The sequence below is a fragment of the Polyodon spathula genome, chromosome 17 (assembly GCF_017654505.1).
Source record: "Polyodon spathula isolate WHYD16114869_AA chromosome 17, ASM1765450v1, whole genome shotgun sequence".
In the NCBI taxonomy this organism is placed as follows: Eukaryota; Metazoa; Chordata; class Actinopteri; order Acipenseriformes; family Polyodontidae; genus Polyodon; species Polyodon spathula.
In genome coordinates, this window is record NC_054550.1 from 20,531,045 (window position 1) to 20,550,603 (window position 19,559).

The 19,559-nt window shown below is 42.0% G+C and overlaps 1 protein-coding gene across 3 annotated transcripts in view; it reads right to left on the reverse strand.

Moving 5' to 3' along the window:
• LOC121330198 (zinc finger FYVE domain-containing protein 1-like) overlaps positions 1-19,559 on the reverse strand; it is a 58,506-nt gene that overhangs the window by 13,231 nt on the left and 25,716 nt on the right. Inside the window, exons 7-11 of one of the 3 annotated variants that reach the window (XR_005951841.1) lie at positions 19,404-19,521; positions 7,729-7,899; positions 7,033-7,213; positions 3,649-3,762; positions 2,618-2,913 (exon numbers count right to left, since the gene is read on the reverse strand). Coding sequence is in view for 1 of the 3 variants with exons in the window: in XM_041276538.1 (XP_041132472.1) it covers positions 2,681-2,913; positions 3,649-3,762; positions 7,033-7,213; positions 7,729-7,899; positions 19,404-19,521 (817 nt within the window). In the remaining 2 variants the exon portion in view is untranslated. Of the gene's footprint in view, positions 1-1,573; positions 2,914-3,648; positions 3,763-7,032; positions 7,214-7,728; positions 7,900-19,403; positions 19,522-19,559 lie in introns of those variants that run through there. The other 2 variants (XR_005951840.1, XM_041276538.1) reach the window with 2 other exon arrangements.

Consider the following 19,559-nt stretch of genomic DNA (forward strand, 5'->3'; position numbering starts at 1 on the left):
TTCGGGAGTGGAGAACGGGAGAGAGGAGAAACGTAAAGTAAACTATATCAATTGCTATGAGTGCTGGAAGGACCAGCACCGTACTTGTTTTGTGTAGCGTTCATCCACCCTGTTTTGTTAGTATCTACTCATTTTGTTTGTCTATTTATTTTGGCCGCAAGTGCCGTGTCCTGTTTTGGTGTCAGTGTTTTTGTACAACCTTTTATTTTCTGTCTGTTCATTATTAAATGCTGAACGAAACCAATCGCTCAGCTTCACCAAACTTTATTTGTTGGTTTCTGGTTCTGGTCTGATGTCACCCACTACAGCCGTCTTTGTGACAGGCACTTTGTTCACAATGTTGACATCAGTAAACCGCTCGCCAACACAACGCCATACACGCTGTCTGCCATCTGCCCAGTACAGTTGAAACCAGGATTCATCCGTGAAGAGCACACTTCTCCAGCGTGCCAGTGGCCATCGAAGGTGAGCATTTGCCCACTGAAGTCAGTTATGACGGCGAACTGCAGTCAAGTCAAGACCCTGGTGAGGACGACGAGCACGCAGATGAGCTTCCCTGAGACGGTTTCTGACAGTTTGTGCAGAAATTCTTCGGTTGTGCAAACCCACAGTTTCATCAGCTGGCTGGTCTCAGACAATCCCGCAGGTGAAGAAGCCAGATGTGGAGGTCCTGGGCTGGCGTGGTTACACGTGTCTGTGGTTGTGAAGCCGGTTGGACGTACTGCCAAATTCTCTAAAAAGATGTTGGAAACGGCTTATGGTAGAGAAATGAACATTCAATTCTCTGGCAATAGCTCTGGTGGACATTCCTGCCGTCAGCACACCAATTGCACGCTCCCTCAAAACTTGAGACATCTGTGGCATTGTGTTGTGTGACAATAACTGCATATTTTAGTGTGGCCTTTTATTTTCCACAGCACAAGGTGCACCTGTGTAATGATCATGCTGTTTAATCAGCTTCTTGATATGCCACACCTGGCAGATGCATGGATTATCTTGGCAAAGGAGAAATGCTCACTCACAAAATTTGAGAAATAACCTTTTTGTGCGTATGGAAAATTTCTGGGATCTTTTATTTCAGCTCATGAAACATGGGACCAACACTTTACATGCTGCGTTTATATTTTTGTTCAGTCTATATGTAAGCATGTTTTAAGTTTTTTTATCACCTAAATATTCAAACTCCTAATTTTCTTTTCTTCTTTTTTTTTTTTTTTTAAACAGGGACTGACATTGAGTGCTGTTAGACCAGCTTATGTAATTTATATATGTATGTGAGTAATGGTGTTTAAATATTATACACACACACACACACACACACACACATTTTATATATATATATATCCCTTCCTCTTTAGCATCCAGACATAATTCTATTCTAAATTATATTGCAGGGTTCCCATCTTCAGCTAATCAATAAGTTTCATGGACCCTGATTAGATTAATCTAGCACTATGGTAAGGTAGAGTAGTAGATTAGTGCTAATCGGGCTCTGTGAAACCAGCAGTAAACCAACAAAACATCATTAAAATAAAAATGAATACAGCTAGATACTTCTCACAAAATGTAGATATAAGTCCTATATATTTTATTTGCATTTTTAATATACTTTTTCTTTTTTAAATACTTAATTTGAACATCCTGCAGGTCAAATAAAATGACTTGATCACTCATTACCAGTCAAAAAGGCCAGTGCCACTTAGGAATTGTAACCAGCCAATGACAGTAACAGTGGAACTTCTCATATTAAATGCTACATTTAATAAAATATCTGATGAGTAAACAATCTGGGGGTTGCTTTTGGTTCACTGCAATTACTTTTTCTTTCTTAAAACTTTGTAATTCTCTTCTTTGACTACACTAATTCCACTCTATTGGAGATTGTTTTTGTCCACACATTAGATTTAAAAGCTGCAAGTAAAAAAAGACCATAAATGCTGAAAAGAAAAAAACTGAAACCCAGGAACCCTAATAATATACAGAGTGGCTATACAGTGTTAAAAATAAGGTATCGGTTCCAGAGAGAAAGAGCGCACTGGTGCATGGCAGGGAGTTTCCACATGATGTGCTGCATATTCCCATAACTTCCAGTCACAGAGGCTTAGGAAAATGATTGTTACCATCCTATAGGACACATTACAAGGATTTTTATCTTTTGGGAGCTGTACTCAATTGGCCAGAGTGGCAGTTGGTTCAATGCAGAGAACATCTGTCCACATTGTCAAAAAAACAACTGTGCAAATCACATTGTACTGTAAAGAAAAATAACACTGTTAATGTTTCTAGTAACAGACCACTTCGGCACACATGTAAGTCCTTAATAAAACCTTCTAAAGTGTCTTTTAATAGTTTTGTAAGACTAACAGTTTTATTTTACTTACTGTGCAGTAACTCAACCACCCAGCTGTACTCCTCATTTGCAGTGAAGAGACCTGACCACAACCCTGCATACCAGAAACCCCCCTCTAATAGCACACCATCACGTTAGCTATGCCCATGTAATCACTTTCTCCCAACAGCACTGTACACTATGCATTGCAATAGTTTTGTCCTTCAATGTTGCAATTCATGGCGTCTAACCTGATTTCTTGGCGCTTGCCATCTAAAAGGGATTTACATTGTGTATTCCAGCACGCTCTCCTGGGATGGGGGTGGGTCGGGAAGGACCCTGGCCATCCTGCTAGAGGTCCCCAGGTTTCTGGTAGCAGTTCAGGCAGACTCTGACGGGGTGGTCCCAGCCTCGCGAGGGCACGGTACGGCGCTTCTGGGAGCAATCGGCACAGAAGCCCTGTCCGCAGGCCCGGCAGTGGTGCTTAGACAGCTTGGGGCTGAACGGCTGGCAGCAGTGATGGCACTGTGTGATCTCGTGGTCAGGGACCCAGTAGACCGGTCGGGCCGCGTCCTTCACCAAACCTGCAGAGGGGAAGGGATAACCGTTAGAGCTCCACTCTTCACACTGCAAACTATTTCATTAGAAAGTTACCCTGTTATTAAAGGTAGTTGAGCTCATCAATACAGAAATCATCTACAATTATGAAACACTCAAAAGTGCTAAATTTCAAAATACTAAAAAGAAACCTAAAAACGTTTGTTGTTGAACTATGACCCTCGGATTTAAGTGGAATACAATAAAACATTTATTAACTTATGAACACTACAAGGGAAACTGGAAATACATCTTATAAATAATGCAAATACAGTCAAACTCTTTTAGTGTCACTTCAAAGGGCTGAGCAAAAAATTGTGACAATAAGCTCACAAATGTGCCTTGGTACTGCATTGATGAAAACCGTGCAGCAATAAACAAATAATTTCAATATAAGTCAACTGTACCTGTAGAAAATAATGTAATAATTAAAACTTAAAAAAGCTGTAAAAAATGGGAGGGTGACATAAACAGGAGTGGTATTGAGTGGGTTTGACTGCATGTGATTGCATACAGATTTTAATAAATAAAATAAAATAAAAATACAATAAAAAAATAAAATTATAATAATGTTTAATAATGTTTTGGGGCAGACTATTACTACAAATTCAGACTGAAGATTAATTGCTTGTTTGTATGCTTTCGATTCAAAGACTCATCAAGATATCACTGTGAGTTTGAAAGGTTTTCTGATACTTCAAATCCAAACATTCCTAGCTCACCTAAGGGGATGTCCATGACTGTCACTACAGCTCCCAGCGTATTCTGTACAGCCTCTCCAACCTTCCTGGCGATCAGAGTCCCTCCTTCCTCCTCCAACTCAGCCTCCTGTAAATCTAGAGCACAAATCAACATAAATATCAGCAGGGCAGGGGCTGGGAGGCACAGCGGGTTACTATGAGGTTATGTAGCAATAGTCACCAAGAAAGTGATTTCACTCACTGGGATTGCTCAGTGTATGACATCCACAAACACACACACATCTAGAAAACAATTGAGTGCAAACAGCCAATCAGCTTCCAGATCTAGAGGGTTTCTATTTTACATAGATGCCCGCTGGAATGCTGGAAGTGCTTAACTGTGAATTAAATTTTAAATCAATCTGTGCATACATAGCGGCTTTTTCCCTTAACATTCTAATCTACAACTAATCTGTTAACATAAAAAGCTACTAAAACATATTTTCTGACACTGGTCTCAAGACAAGTGAAATCATATCTGTGACAGGGCACTTCAATGAAGGCTCGATTCGCAGCTACTGGACATCAAATCAACAGGAAAGACATCATTGGTCCACAATTGTGTTATCAGCTGGATCCAAACAACACCCTCCCTCGAAACCAGCTAGTCAAACTGCAAACCCTGTTTCAGTTCTTCCTGCTTCAGCAAATCCACTCCCTGCCAGCTTGAATGACGCCCCGCCTCCAACAACAAGTTTTGAGTTCGATTCTCTATTACAGACTATTCAACAATCCTACAGTTAATTTATCTGGTAATGTCACAATAATAATAAAAAACGTTTTCTCTACGTCTGTGTTGTTTTTCTAATTATGTTAGGGACTATTTTCCTTATCGAAGTTTACCTGGCAAAATATCAGAAGTTCAAGGTAAATATACAGTGCCTACAGAAAGTCTACACCCCCTTGGACTTTTTTCACATTTTGTTGTGTCAGTGCCTCAGAGTTTCATGCATTTAAATTAGGATTTTTTTCCACTTATCTACACACTATACTCCACACTGTAAAGGGAAAAAAAGTTTTTATTCAGAAAAATTATTATATATTAAAAATACAAAACTGAAAGATCATAATTGGATAAGTCTCCAACCCCCTGAATTAACGCTTGGTAGAAGCAACTTTGGCAGCAATTACAGCTGTGAGTCTCTTGGGATAGGTCACTACCAACTTTGCACTATAGATTTGGCAATATTTGTCCAATCTGTTCAAACTGTTCAAGCTCTGTCAAGTTCCTTAGGGAGCGTTGCTGGACAGCAATCTTCAAGTCATGCCACAAATTTTCGACTGGATTTAGGTCGGGGCTCTGACTGGGCCACTCAAGGACATTTACCTTTTTGTTCCTTAGCCACTCCAGTATAACTTTGCCTGTGTGCTTTGGGTCGCTGTCATGCTGAAAGGTGAACTTCCGTCCCAGTTTCAGCTTTCTTGCAGAGGGGAACAGGTTTTCCTCAAGGACTTCTCTGTACTTTGCTCCATTTATTTTCCCTTCTATCTTGACAAGTGCTCCAGTCCCTGCCGAGGAGAAACATACCCATAACATGATGCTGCCACCACCATACTTCACAGAAGGGACGGTGTTCTTTGGGTTATGCGGCATGTTGGGTTTGCGCCAAGCATAACACTTTGCATTTAGGCCAAATAGTTCAATTTTAGTTTCGTCAGACCACAAAACTTTTTGCCACATGGCTAAAGAATCTCCTGAGTGTTTCGGCATACTTCAAACAAGATTCAAGGTGGGCTTTCTTGAGTAATGGCTTTCTTTTTGCCACCCTACCACGCAGGCCAGATTTGTGGAGTGCTTGGGATATTGTTGTCACATGCACACTTTGACCAGTCTTGGCAATAAAAGGCTGTAGCTCTTGCAAAGTTGCCACTGACCTCTTGGTAGCCTCTCTGATCAGTCTCCTTCTTGCTCAGTCATCCAGTTTGGAGGGACGGTCTGATCTAGGTCTTGGTTGTGCCATACACCTTCCAATTCTTAATAATCGTCTTGACTGTGCTCCAAGGGATATTCAAGGCCTTTGACATTTTTTTTATACGCATCCCCTGATCTGTGCCTTTCAACAACTTTGTCCCGGAGTTCTTTTGAAAGAGCCTTCGTGCTCATGGTTGAGTCTTTGCTTTGAAATGGACTACCCAGCAGAGGGAACCTACAGGAACTGCTGAATTTATCCAGAAATCATGTGAATCACTACAATTTAACACAGGTGGAGGCCACTTAACCTGGTTTGTGATTTTGAAGGCGTTTGGTTACACTTGAGCTAATTTAAGGTTGCTATTACAAAAGGGGTGGACACTTATCCAATCAAGCTATTTCAGTTTTTATTTTTAATTAATTTTCTACAAATTTCTAGAATATTTTTTTCATTTGGAAGTTCACGTGGAGTAGGATGTGCAGATATATAATATAAATAAATTTAATATTATATATATATATATATATATATATATATATATATATATATATATATATATATATATAATGCATTTTAATTCCAGGCTATAAGGCAACAAAAGGTGAAATTTTGAAAGGGGGTGTAGACTTTCTATAGGCACTGTAGGTTGTAAAGGTTTTTTTTAAAGAGAAAATAAAGAAATATATAGTTCTCTAATAGCGATAGAGCCCTCTCAATGTGTGCTCTACCATGTGGTAGATGGATGACCTTGACTTTCGTTAGCGCGCTCGCCTATGGCTCAGGACGCATAAATCCAGTCACGGTTATCTACCACATGGTAGAGCCCGCATCAATGGGCTCTATCGCTGAAATATACATTACAGTGGGCAATCCTGGAGCAAATATAATGGACAGTGTTGTGTGATGCACTGCCGTTAATGATTTCCCTTGTTGGCGAGATGAGATGAAATTAGATTAAAACTTCTGTAACCACAAATGTAGACGGGCCTGGCTCTTCAGCATAGTGGTTCAGATGCTCGCTTGTGGTGTGCAGGCTTGCCGGTTCGAACCTTGCAGCCACCCTGTTACAAAGTTTTAAAATCCATGAGCAACATTATGATAGGCCTTATGGTTCTTTTGGTTCTTTACTTGTTTTTTATATGTTAATTATTGGTATTTAATCATGTACGGTGTGGTAGGACACATGAGCTCTCACACAGGAAGTGACTTCATACCAGGAAGCGACTTCATACCAGGAAGCAGCAACTTTAACTTCAACTGTGTTGTCTTTAAAACATCTGCATATTCCAAATTGAGGTAAAAAAAAAAAAAAAGCACAAAGAAACAAAAGATCTCCAAGCAGTGGTAACATTGGCAGTAAAACAATGGATTTTAAAACTCTGGTTCAAACTCTTTTAACTTGTATGTAACATGGTGGCACTGTGATAAAGGCTAGGAGAAGTCCGGTGTTTACCTGGGCGTGCCCCTCTCTGCTCGAAGCACATGTCACAGACTCGCACAGGGCCCAGCCCCCATCCCCGCTCAGGCACTGGCCTGGACTTGGAGGAGCAGTTGTCACAGAAGCCCTCCCCACAGGCCCGGCAGTGGTGCTTGGTGTCGTTATCCTGGAACGGGCAGCCGCACTTGTGGCACTTCTGACAGGCAGGAGCAGAGCAAGATGGGGAATGAGAAGAGGCTGTGCTACGCTCAAGGCTTGTCCCTGCACTATTTCACAGTTAACCCCAATGGTTTATTAAATGATTTCAGTGTTTGACTGTTACAATTCCAGGGTCATTTCAAAAGACTATTTTCCAAACAAGGATTTTAAAAGTGAATGAGTTCAATAGTTAGTGGTCATTAACAAGAATAGCTTTACTGTAAAAATAGAGATACAAAAATAATTTTTGCTAAGTATCCATCTAATATTTTTGTTCTAAAATTAATCATTAAATTAATAATCAAATTAAACAAAGCCACATTTTCATTTACAATTGCATTAGGTGGAACAATAGTATTTAAAACACATAAATAACAAATTAATATAGGTCTGTGATCCTTTAACACCACAGTGGTCCCCACCTTGGCAAAGTTTAGGGAACCCCTGGTTTAGATCAAATTTAAAAAAGTCCCAATGCTTTAAACACCTCCCTGCTACCCGACCATTACTGACCAGGATCTCGGAGTTGGGTCTCCAGTAGGCAGGAGCGATCTGATCGGTCAGCCAGGAGGTCACCACCTTGGCCGGCTTGACACTAAGCTCGGAGACGGATTGGACCATGAAGTTCACTCCGTCCAGCAGTCTCTGAGCCGCGTTGTTGTTATCCTTCAGAAAGCCGTCAGACTGAAACCAGAGATAGAGCGAGACAGGCATTAGCTGGAAAACAACACACACCTCTGCCTCTTGAAATTAACTGTTTTTAACAGTGTTCTACAATTTTAGACTGCAAGCAATTTAAAGGACAGCTATACAATGACAAAAAAGGACTGCTCTAAAATGTAGTTGGATCAACACTCCAGTGGTCAGATGCAATGAACTTGAGCATGTACAGTGGCTCTCAAAAGTATTCACCTCCCTTGGACTTGTCCACATTTTATTGTGTTACAACATGGAATCAAAATGGATTTAATTAGGAGTTTTTGCCACTGATCAACGCAAAAAAAGTCCATAACGTCAAAGTGAAAAATAAAATCTACAAATTGTTCTAAATGAATCACAAACATAAAACAGAAAATAATTAATTGCATAAGTATTCACCCCCTTTGCTATGACATACCTAAATAAGCTCTGGTGCAACCAATTGTCTTTAGAAGTCACATAATTAGTTGAATGGAGTCCACCTGTGTGCAATTAACGTGTTTCACATGATTTCAGGTTAAATACACCTGTCTGTGGGAGGTCCCACAGTCGGTTAGTACAGTTCCTCAAAAACTACATCATGAAAACGAAGGAACATTCAAAGCAAATCCGAAATAAGGTTCTTCAAAAGCACCAATCAGGGGTAGGATATAAGAACATTTCCAAGGCACTGAATATTCTCCGGAGCACAGTAAAGTCCATTATTAAGAAATGGAGAGAATATGGCACAAATGTGAATCTGTCTAGAACAGGCCGTCCTGAAAAACGGAGTATCCGGGCGAGAAAGGCACTAGTCAGGGAGGCAACCAAGAGGCCTATTGCAACTCTAAAGGAGTTACAGTCTTCCACGGCTGAGCTGGGAGACACTGTGCATACAGCAACAATAGCCTGGGTGCTTCACAAAACTGGCCTTTATGGGAGAGTAGCAAAAAGAAAGCCATTGTTGAAAAAAACTCGCATCAAATCTCGGCTAGTTTGTCAGAAGGCATGTGGGAGACTCTGAGACCAAGTGGAAGAAGATTATATGGTCTGATGAGACCAAAATAGAGCTTTTTGGCCTCAACGTTAAGCGCTATGTGTGGCGCAAGCCAAACACCACACATCATCCTGAGAACACCATCCCTATCGTGAAGCATGGTGGTGGCAGCATCATGCTATGGGGATGCTTCTCTGCGTCAGGTCCTGGAAAGCTTGTGAAGATAGAGGGCAAAATGGATGCAGCAAAGTATAGAGAAATCCTGGAGGAAAACCTGCTGAACACGACTGTGGACTTGGGGACCCTGACCCCTCTTTCTCTTCCCAGTCGTCCTGTTACCTGGGGGTTTGTATGTCGGCCACACGGTGTGACCTACAAACGAAAGTGTTTGGCAGGTTTTCCAGTACAAAGACCTTACGGGTCAGTTTCAGGCCTGAGAGTTAGGTTGTCTCTTATACACCTTTCTCCTCCTTGAGAAATTTTGCAAAGAAGAGTGGGCAAAAATTGCAGTGTCCAGATGTGCAAAACTGGTAGAGACTTATCCAAATAGACCCATGGCTGTAATTGCTGCCAAAGGTACCTCTACCAAATATTGACTCAAAGGGGTGAATACCTATGTGATCAATTATTTTCTGTTTTGTATTTGTAATTAATTTAGAACAATTTGTAGATTTTATTTTTCACTTTGACATTACAGACTTTTTTGTGTTGATCAGTGGCAAAAACTCCTAATTAAATCCATTTTGATTCCATGTTGTAACACAATAAAATGTGGAAAAGGGGGGTGAATACTTTTGTGAGCCACTGTAGTCCTTAGTTCTCCAAGTTTGAGTTCTAGCTAGTATGGACCTATCTGGGGATCATCCCCATCTCTGTACCAATTGCAAAGACAAAATACAGAGAACAAAGTTTGTGATCAGCGGATTACCAATTTTAGTACTGAGGTTCATGTTAAAATGATCATTTATATTTAATGTATGGAAAATGGCAATGAGTAGGTGGGGACAGGAGAGTAAGAAGAGTGCTGCATTCTTCTGCTGCATATTTCAACTAGAATAGGGCTTCTCAAACTCGGCCCTGGAGACTCCCTGTGGCTACTGGTTTTCATTCCAGCCGAGCTATCAATTACTTAACTAGACCCTTAACTGAACTAACAATTTGCTTAATTGTTAATAAGTTCAAGTTACTTAAAAATGTTATAGCTAACTTGAAATGTGCAACTGTTCAAGGGCTGAAAACAAGTAAAAAGGTCTAATTAAGCAAATTATCAGTTCAATTAAGGGTCTAGTTAAGTAATTGATAGCTAGGCTGGATTGAAAACCAGAAGACACAGGGGGTCCCAGGATCGAGTTTGAGAAGCTCTATCTTTAGTGTTTTCATACATTTTTTCATTCTATATTTCTGTATAATTATAATAGTACACTTCATAGTACACTGAATTAACAGGTGCATTTTACTGTACATATTTAAAAGATGACATTAAGTTATCCTTTCAGCACTGAAGAGTGAGATATAGGTGTATATTTCTACAACTTTCAATCTAAAGATATTGCGTACCTGATGCTGAAAAGAATAGTTATCAGAAATTAGAAAAAAAAAAAGGTTTTATCGTCCAGTCTAATTTTTGTTGTTGTTTTTGTGTGACTGAATGAAATCTAGCAGAAGGGCTTTTTGCAAAAATCATTTAAGTGTAACTTTTTAATTGTGTAACTTTTTTACATTTTTTAAAGTATTAGCAATTACAATAGACGGTATCTAAATACATTTATTATACATGTTCAGAATTAAGTTAACTCAATGCTTCACTCAATTAGACTGGCAGGGATGGGGTGAATTCTGCCCCTGCCAACAATCACAGGAGTGGCCATTCCCCAATTAGGTAATTGCGTGCTAACTGGGGAGTGGCCACGTGTATAAAGGAGAGCAGAAATCCAATGTTTGAGGAGGAAGTTAGGTGTGTTTTCGATCTGTGTAGATCAGGGCTTCTCAACCCTGGTCCTGGAGGCCCCATGTGTCTTCTGGTTTTTGTCCAACTGAGCTCTCAATTACTTAATTAGACCCTTAACCCTTTCATAACCAAGCATTTTTCAGTAGGATGCTCCCCCAGGACCAGGTGTCTTTTGGCTGTAGTTGACTCTCTTTCTATAAAAAGTCACTAAAAATCTATTTTTTATAGTAGTAGTTAGGAAATGCCCGATACATTTAGTTCATGAAATAGAATCTGCTTATATCCACTTGTTTCTTGATATTTATAAATGTTGTAAACACACACACACATTTACATATATATGGGCTCGCAAAATCGCTAGCCCGACTTTCCGGGACAACCAAAAAAATCTGTTGGACAACGCCTTTTTTTGGCTGCTTACGATTTTTTTTACTCTATACCAAGAAAACGTTCTGTGCTTTAATCAAACAGCGGTTTCTCAATCGAGATTCTGCTCACAGATCATCCCAGTAAAACATGTTTAGAGGGATCAATGTTTTTCATTGGTAATGCTTGAGTGATACGTACATGTAAACTTTGTCAAACAACTGAATATTGTGTTCAGTTCTGGTCACCTCGCTATAAAAAAGATATTGCTGCTCTAGAAAGAGTGGAAAGAAGAGCGACCAGAATTATTCCGGTCTTAAAAGGCATGTCATATGCAGACAGGCTAAAAGAATTGAATCTGTTCAGTCTTGAACAAAGAAGACTACGCGGCGACCTAATTCAAGCATTCAAAATTCTAAAAGGTATTGACAATGTCGACCCAAGGGACTTTTTCGACCTGAAAAAAGAAACAAGGACCAGGGGTCACAAATGGAGATTAGACAAAGGGGAATTCAGAACTGAAAATAGGTGGCACTTCTTTACACAGAGAATCGTGAGGGTCTGGAATCAACTCCCCAGTAATGTTGTTGAAGCTGACACTCTGGGATCCTTCAAGAAGCTGCTTGATGAGATTATGGGATCAATAAGCTACTAACAACCAAACGTGCAAGATGGGCAGAATGGCCTCCTCTCGTTTGTAAACTTTCTTATGTTTTTATGTTCTTACATTGCTTGTGACCAAATCCCCGTGTAACACCCCTGACAACTCAAGCGCTCTGGTTTATGTCACATGACTGTTAGGTTAGAACGGACACTACGACAGCCAAAGTATATACTTTTATATTGAAGGCTACCCTTTTTTAAACGAAGTTACAGACTGGAATTACAAGCTACAATACTCTGCTCACCAAGACTCACATTTTGTTATTTTGTTGTTACCTTTATTAAATCGTTAACGTTATTTTCCCAACCCGGGGGGGGGGGGGGGTTGGGAAAATAGCACGTAGAATGTTGACAACGTTTTTTTAAATTTCTTTAATGTGATTAATGAAATGTACTGATAATTTTATTTTAAATGTATGGTGCTTGCTTGTAACTTATTGTACCGAGTGTAGCAACAGTCACGGGTCCAAACCGTCAGCCGAGTGTACATATACTATTTACATCCTCGCTATATATGGTCTACGTTATACAATTACATAACGATTAAAAAAAAAAAAAATAATCAAACTGCTACTGATGTTGACACGTACAGCTGTATGCAATCGGCACGGCAAAGCAACATTTTATTTATTTATTTATTTATTTATTTTTTAAATATGGAACCAAGATTTCAATTAACATTTGCAAAAGAAACAAAACTGAAACTTTGTTGATGCGCTTTTTTTGAGGGGGGATTGTTGTACTACGTTCTTCTAATAGTGACAATACTGTAATAACAAAGAAAATCAAAGAATAAAAACAGTACTAACATTATTAATAGTTTAGCTAATGCCTTTATCCAAGGTGATTTCCTTAACTTACTCCAGCAGCTTATATTGTTCGTTTTGGTTTGTCCTTTTACTGTAGTGAGCAAAAGGCTTTGGACCCAAACAGGGTTGCTATAGCGAGGGTGTACTGTATTTAGTATTTGACTTATATGCTTAATAAATGACACTTGCACATTTTAATATATAATGTGTGCACATTTGTCATTTTTCACCACCCATAGGATTTAACATTTAAGAGGGTATAAAGAAGTTTGTGTCAGAATCCAATATCATCCCTTACAAAAAAGTAACATACTGCAAGTATACTTGTGCCAGAATTGTCTGGTTTTAGTATACTATTGGTACCATTATACTATCCTATTTTGGCACACATATACTTGCAGTATACAACTCTGTATATTCTTTTTGTAAATAATGCAATGTAGTTCTCAAATATTGGACATTTCTTAGATTGTATCTTACTTCTCTTTTGCATACCTGCATTGTCTCGCTAGATATGCACCTCCAGATTATGACAAATACTTTTAGAAAACGTATTTTGTATTTTAGAAAATAACTCAACTCAACCTAATTAAAGGGATAATTAGGGTCAGCTGTTTGAAAACTTTGGTTAACAATCAGGCCTGATTTGGGCCAGCCCTGCCAAATATAAATCTGACTAACTTTGGCCCTTACTATTAGAGTGAAGTTGTCAGCACACAGGTTCTAGAGCAGGGGTGTCAAACATACGGCCCCCGGAGTGATGTCATCCGGCCAGCAGAATATCATTTTTTTATTCACTAGAATACAGGTTAAAAAAAAAAAAAAAAAAAGTTCCGGGACAAACATAAAATAACTAACGTTTTTTCACATGTATTCAAAGGCAAAAAACAAATGTCTCTGTAAATCAGAAATTATTTTCTCTGTGTGAGATTTTATATTGTCGCGGAAGCCGGCAGCGAGATTTTCACTGCTCGCTGTCCCTCACTACTGCTGCTGCTGCTGCTGCTGCTGTTGGGGGTGGGGCTTGGATTCTTACCGCTGCTACAATCAGGGTCCATTTCTGTCTGCAATATTATGATATAGGTGAGTAAATATTGTTTCTATTGTACAACGCCGTCCTTTTAACATGTGTTTTATTTTAAGTGTTTATTCAAGTTAAAAACCAATGTTACTACTTTATAAAAACGCGTCTATGCCCACTTTGTTTATTGCCAAGACACAAGGGCAGTGATTATTTAAAAAAAGTTTTTACTTGAAATACACACACGATTTAACTACTGTATTGCTTTCTTTGTTTTGTAGTTAATTCACAAGGACCCTTCTTAATTCTGGAATAATTTTCAACTTTAATACAGTGCTACATATAACGGCTTTGATAACGTTTTTAAAATGAATATCCAAACAAATATTTAAATCTTGAACGAATATCCAAAACATGAAAATTCATGTTCGTCCCAGCACAAAAAAAACTGCAAAATATAAATAGATACTGATCAATTTTTTATTTAGCACTTAGCTAAAAGATAGACAAAGAACATTAGTTACTGCTACTGCTGCTCCTGATACCTGGAGCCTTTGCTTGAACCAGCAGATCAATATCTTGAGCATCGAGTTAAGTTGAGAATAACATTTTGATTTGTTAATATTCATAACAGAGAAAGCTTGCGGCTTCACAAGACACTATTTCAGCAGCATTTCTTCAACAACTCGCCATCATAAAATGGTTTTGAAGAAAAAGCTATTATTTTGTGAGCAATCACATGGCTTGCCTTAACAGCAGCATCATTATGCTACAAGCATTAGTAAACACCAATTGCTGCTTTTTCAATGACTGTGCTAATTCAGAGTATTTATCTTCACGTGTATATTTATCATATTTCTTGCCATGGTTTGCTTCATAGTGTCTTTTAATGTTGTATTTTTTCACAACAGACACATGTTTATTACAAATAAAGCACATTGGCTTTCCATTCATGACCACAAAGAAATACGAAATTCCCCATTTCTATTGAAACACACAGCACTCTTGTTCCACCTGTCTCTTCACGGATAAAGACACGATGACACTTGTCACTACAGAACCTTGTTTTGGTGTCACTGGTGTCGTCTACTCGAAACAGCTGACGCACTGCTGTCTCACCCACGTGGTCGCCAACTGACAGCAGTCATTGCAACATGACAATTTGTGTTGCTCATTGTGGCAAAGTGCCCCACCCGTGTGTATTTTGTGTTGTATGTTAATGTTGGTGTATAGTCATTGGTACACGGGATATAAACAGGTCTGTGTAACACAAGTGTATAAAATGTATATTTGTATGTAGGCAATCGCTCAGCTCCACCCAACTCCACCTCTCTGTTTATTTCCTGGTTCCTGTTTCTGGTCTGACGTCACCCACTACAGCCGTCTTTGTGACACGTGGTGTCATCGTGAGATTACTAGTGCCTCGTAGACGCTGACCAGAGCAGGAATTGCAGTTTTTGGGGGGGGGGATTGGAATAAAATGGGATGGAAGGAGGATAAAGAGGTGAAGGATGGGGAGGAGGAGTGTCGACTAATGGCCAGACACCCACGGCCACTTCCGCCACTATAAGGAGGAGGAACCGGCCCAAGAGAGGAAGGTGGGGAGAAGGAGAAGGGGGAGAGGAAAGCTGCAACAGCAAGAGGAGGTCAGGGACGACGGTTTGAAGGCCTTTTTCCAGTACCTCACGGCCGAGTTATGCCCCGGCTGTGGGGTATATGGGCACATGTTGGCCCTATGCCCCACGCAATATGCAGAGAGGGAACTAATGCCCAAGTGGGAGGAGCCCGAGCGTCCAGCGCCCAGACGGGTGGATTGTGAGCGTCCAGCGCCCAGACGGGGGGACTGTGAGCGTCCAGCGCCCAGAAGGGGGGACCGTGGGAATCCAAAGCCCGAGGGACAGCTGCTTCCACCTCCACCAGCAGAGGAAAAATGCCTGCTGTTTCCACCTCCACCAGCAGGGGAAGAATGCCTGCTGGTTTCACCCAGACAGCGAGAGGGAGAGCCGCACCAGTCCCCTGCAAGAGAGGGAGAGCCGCATCAGTCCCCTGCAAGTGAGAGAGAGCCGCACCAGTCCCCTGAAACAAGGGTAGACTACACGCCGCTCCCACTCTGTCGCCAGGAGACTACACTCCGCTCCCATCTCCGTCGGCAGGAGACTACACGCTGCTCCCATCTCCGTCGGCAGGAGACTACACGTCTCCGCCACCTCCATCAGCAGGAGCAGAGCAGCAGGAGCTGCATCGGACTCCGCCACCTTCACCGGCAGGAGACTACATACCTCTTCCACGTCCACCGGCAGGAGCAGAGCAGCAGGAGCTGCCTCTGCCTCCGCCACTTCCACCGCCAGGAGCAGAACAGCTGGAGCTGCCTCTGCCTCCGCCACCTCCACTGGTAGGAGCAGAGCAGATGGAGCTGCCTCTGTCTCCGCCACCTCCACTGCCAGAAGCAGAGCAGATGGAGCTGCCTCTGTCTCCGCCACCTCCACTGCCAGAAGCAGAGCAGCAGGAGCTGCCTCTGGCTCCGCTACCTCCACCGCCAGGAGCAGAGCAGCTGGAGCTGCCTCTGCCTCCGCCACCTCCAAGGCAGGGAGCAGAGCAGCCTCTGCCTACGTCACATCCACCGCCAGGAGCAGAGCAGCAGGAGCCTCCTCTGCCAGGAGCAGAGCAGCAGGAGCTGCCTCTGCCTCCGCCACCTAAACTAGTACAGGGTGAATGCCTGCTGGGTCCCTGTCCACCAGCAGAGGGTGAATGCCTGCTGGGTCCCTTTCCACCAGCAGAAGATGAATGCCTGCTGGTATCACTTCCCTCACCATCACGAGGAGAGGAGCAGGAGCTGCCTCTCCCTTCACCAGAAGGTCCAGAACTGCCTGGCCACAGTGGCCGAGAAGAGGGCCAAAACCCGCACCCCAGCTTGTCCTGACTTGTGCCTCGCTTCGCCCAAGGATGCCTGCCGCTCCGCATCGCCTGGGACTGCCGGCTCTGCTTCGCCAGGGGTCATTGTGGCTGGAGCCCCACCAGAGGGAGCTGCCGGCTATGAAAAAGGGGGGAGAGGTCAGGAGACCTCCTTTCCCCGCAGCAATTTTGCTGCAGGAGTTCTGGGGGCTGGAATCCCCCCAGAGGGAGCTGCCGGCTATGAAAGGGGGAGAGGTCAGGAGACCACCTTCTCCCGCAGCAGTTTCTCTGCCGGAGATCTTGGGGGAGGTCTGGAGACCACCAACCCCAGCAGTTTTTCCGCTGCTGGACTTGTCCTGGCTGAAGGAGTCAGTCTGGGAGCTGTCAGCACGTCTGCTGACAGCCGCACAATTGGCAGCTTTTCCACTTTCAGTGGTACAGCGGGAGGAGAGATTCACCCCACTGTCAGCACGTCTGCTGACAGCATGGCCAGTAGCAGCCTGGCTACTGGCAACATTGCCATCCATCAACCCCTTAAAGTCCCTGTTCTTGGCTCAGGACTTTGAGCGAGACTTTTGGGATTTTAAGGGGGAGGTGACCATTGAGGCCATGTGTGCTTTGCACAAGGGGGGGTATATGTGGCAAAGTGCCCAGCCCCTGTGTGTATTTTGTGTTGTATGTTGTGTGCTAATGTTGGCGTATAGTCATTGTTACATGAGATATAAATGGGTCTGTGTAACACGAGTGTTTAAAATGTCTATTTGTATTTAGGCAAGAGGACTGCACTGCACTTCATGTGCAAGTAAAATGTAATAATATGTGAGTACAGGGAATTGCACTTTATTAACACGTGCAGTTGTACCGCGACTCCAATTGAATGATTGATTAGCAATCGAGTCTCAGTACAGCTGCATAGAAGCAGAATGTTTTCACTCACTCGGGTTTGTGTGTTCGGTGAGTGCAGAACGGGATTGGAGACGGAGGTAACAAAGTAACAGTTAAAATATCAGCTCATCGTGTTTGTCTGTGTAGTCCGTTTTGTTTGTCTATTTATTTTGCCGAAAGTGCCGTGTAATGTGTTTTGTTTGTCTTTACAACCTTTTATTTTCTGTCTGTTGATTTCATGGTTCCTGTTTCTGGTCTGATGTCACCCACTACAGACGTCTTTGTGACACTCATGCAAAGGTTTTGGGTTCGTCTTTGTATTTTTATAACTGTTGTCCGGCCCGCGCCAGAGTATCAGATCAGGCCTGCCAAACGAAATGAGTTTGACACCCCTGTTCTAGAGGCACATCATGCCACGATCAAAAGAAATTCCTGAAACCTCTGGAAAAAAAAGTTGTTGATGCCTGTCTGGAAAGAGTTACAAAGCCATTTCTAAGGCTCTGGGGCTCCACAAACCACAGTCAGAGTGTCCAAATGGAGAACGTTTGGGACAATACTGAATCTTCCCAGGAGTTGCCGTCATGCCAAAATCTCTCCAAGAGCAAGGCGTAAAATCATCTAGGAAGTCACAAAGAACCCTAGAACAACATCCAGGGATCTGCAGGTGTCTCTCGCCTTGGCTAAGGTCAATGTTTATGACTCCACCATCTGAAAGACACTGGGTAAAAATTGGCAGTAGCAAGGCAGAAACCACTGCTCACTAAGAAGAACGTGAATGCTCGTCTCAAGTTTGCCAAAAAGCACCTGGATGATCCTCAAGAGTTCTGGAACAATGTTCTATGAACAGATGAGTCAAATGTGGAACTTTTTGGCAAACATAGGCCCCGTTATGTCTAGCGAAAACCAAACACTACATTCCACAGTAAGAACCTCATATCAACGGTCAAGCACGGCGGTGGTAGTGTCATGATTTGGGGATGCTTTGCTGCATCAGGACCTAGACGACTTGCTATCATTGAAGGAAAAATAAATTCTGCTCTGTATCAGAGAATTGTACAGGAGAATGCCAGGCCATCTGTCAGTGAGCTGATGCTGAAGCACAGCTGGGTCAGGCAGCAAGTCAATGATCCAAAACAAAAAAGCATGTCTACATCAGAATGGTTGAAAAACAAGAAAGTTAAAATTTTGGAATGGTCTAGTCAAAGCCCAGACATAAACCTCACTGAGTTGTTGTGGCAGGACCTGAAACGAGCAGTTTATGCTCGAAAACCCACAAATGTCATTAAGTTGAAGCAGTTCTGCATGAAGGAGTGGGCCAAAATTCCTCCATGGCGCTGTGAGAGACTGATCAATAACTCCAGGAAGCATTTGGTTGCAGTTATTTCTGCTAAAGGTGGCGTAACCAGTTATTGAGTCTAAGGGGGCGATTACTTTTTCACACGGGGGCATTGGGTGTTGCATAACTTTCATTAATAAATAAATAAAATAAGTATCAACATTTTGTGTTACTTTTTCACTCAGGGTCCCTTTTATCTAATATTAGATTTTGGTTGAAGATCTGATAACATTCAGTGTCAACAATATGCAAAAATGCATAAAATCAGGCAAATACTTTTTTCACGGCACTGTACATATAACACGAGACAGAATAAATGTTTTAATATAATAAGTCAAATACAGCAGATTGACAGTGGTTACCCTTCTTTTATTAACTCTAAACAAGGTCCAGTGATGTTTTGTTTCTGCCGGGCTGCTGTAAACTGCCTCCACCTTTTAGACGCTAAATGCACCTCTCAGTGACGTCACACAAAAACAAAAAAAAACTGTCTGGAAGTGAAAGTCGGTCTCTCTCCTATCCACTGATATGTGTTTCAAGTCTGTACTGCAAAGTACAGTAGCCCTGTAAGTCATCAAGACAGAAGCACTTACCCCAGGCCAGATGTGCTCGATCTCAGTGCGCACCACAGTGTCCACAGGATCCTGGTTCCCAAACCAGTACTGCCGGCTCCGGTAGATCACCCCACAGTTCGGACACTCAATCACATACCTGCAAACACAGCACAGTCATCTCTACAGCTCCATTCA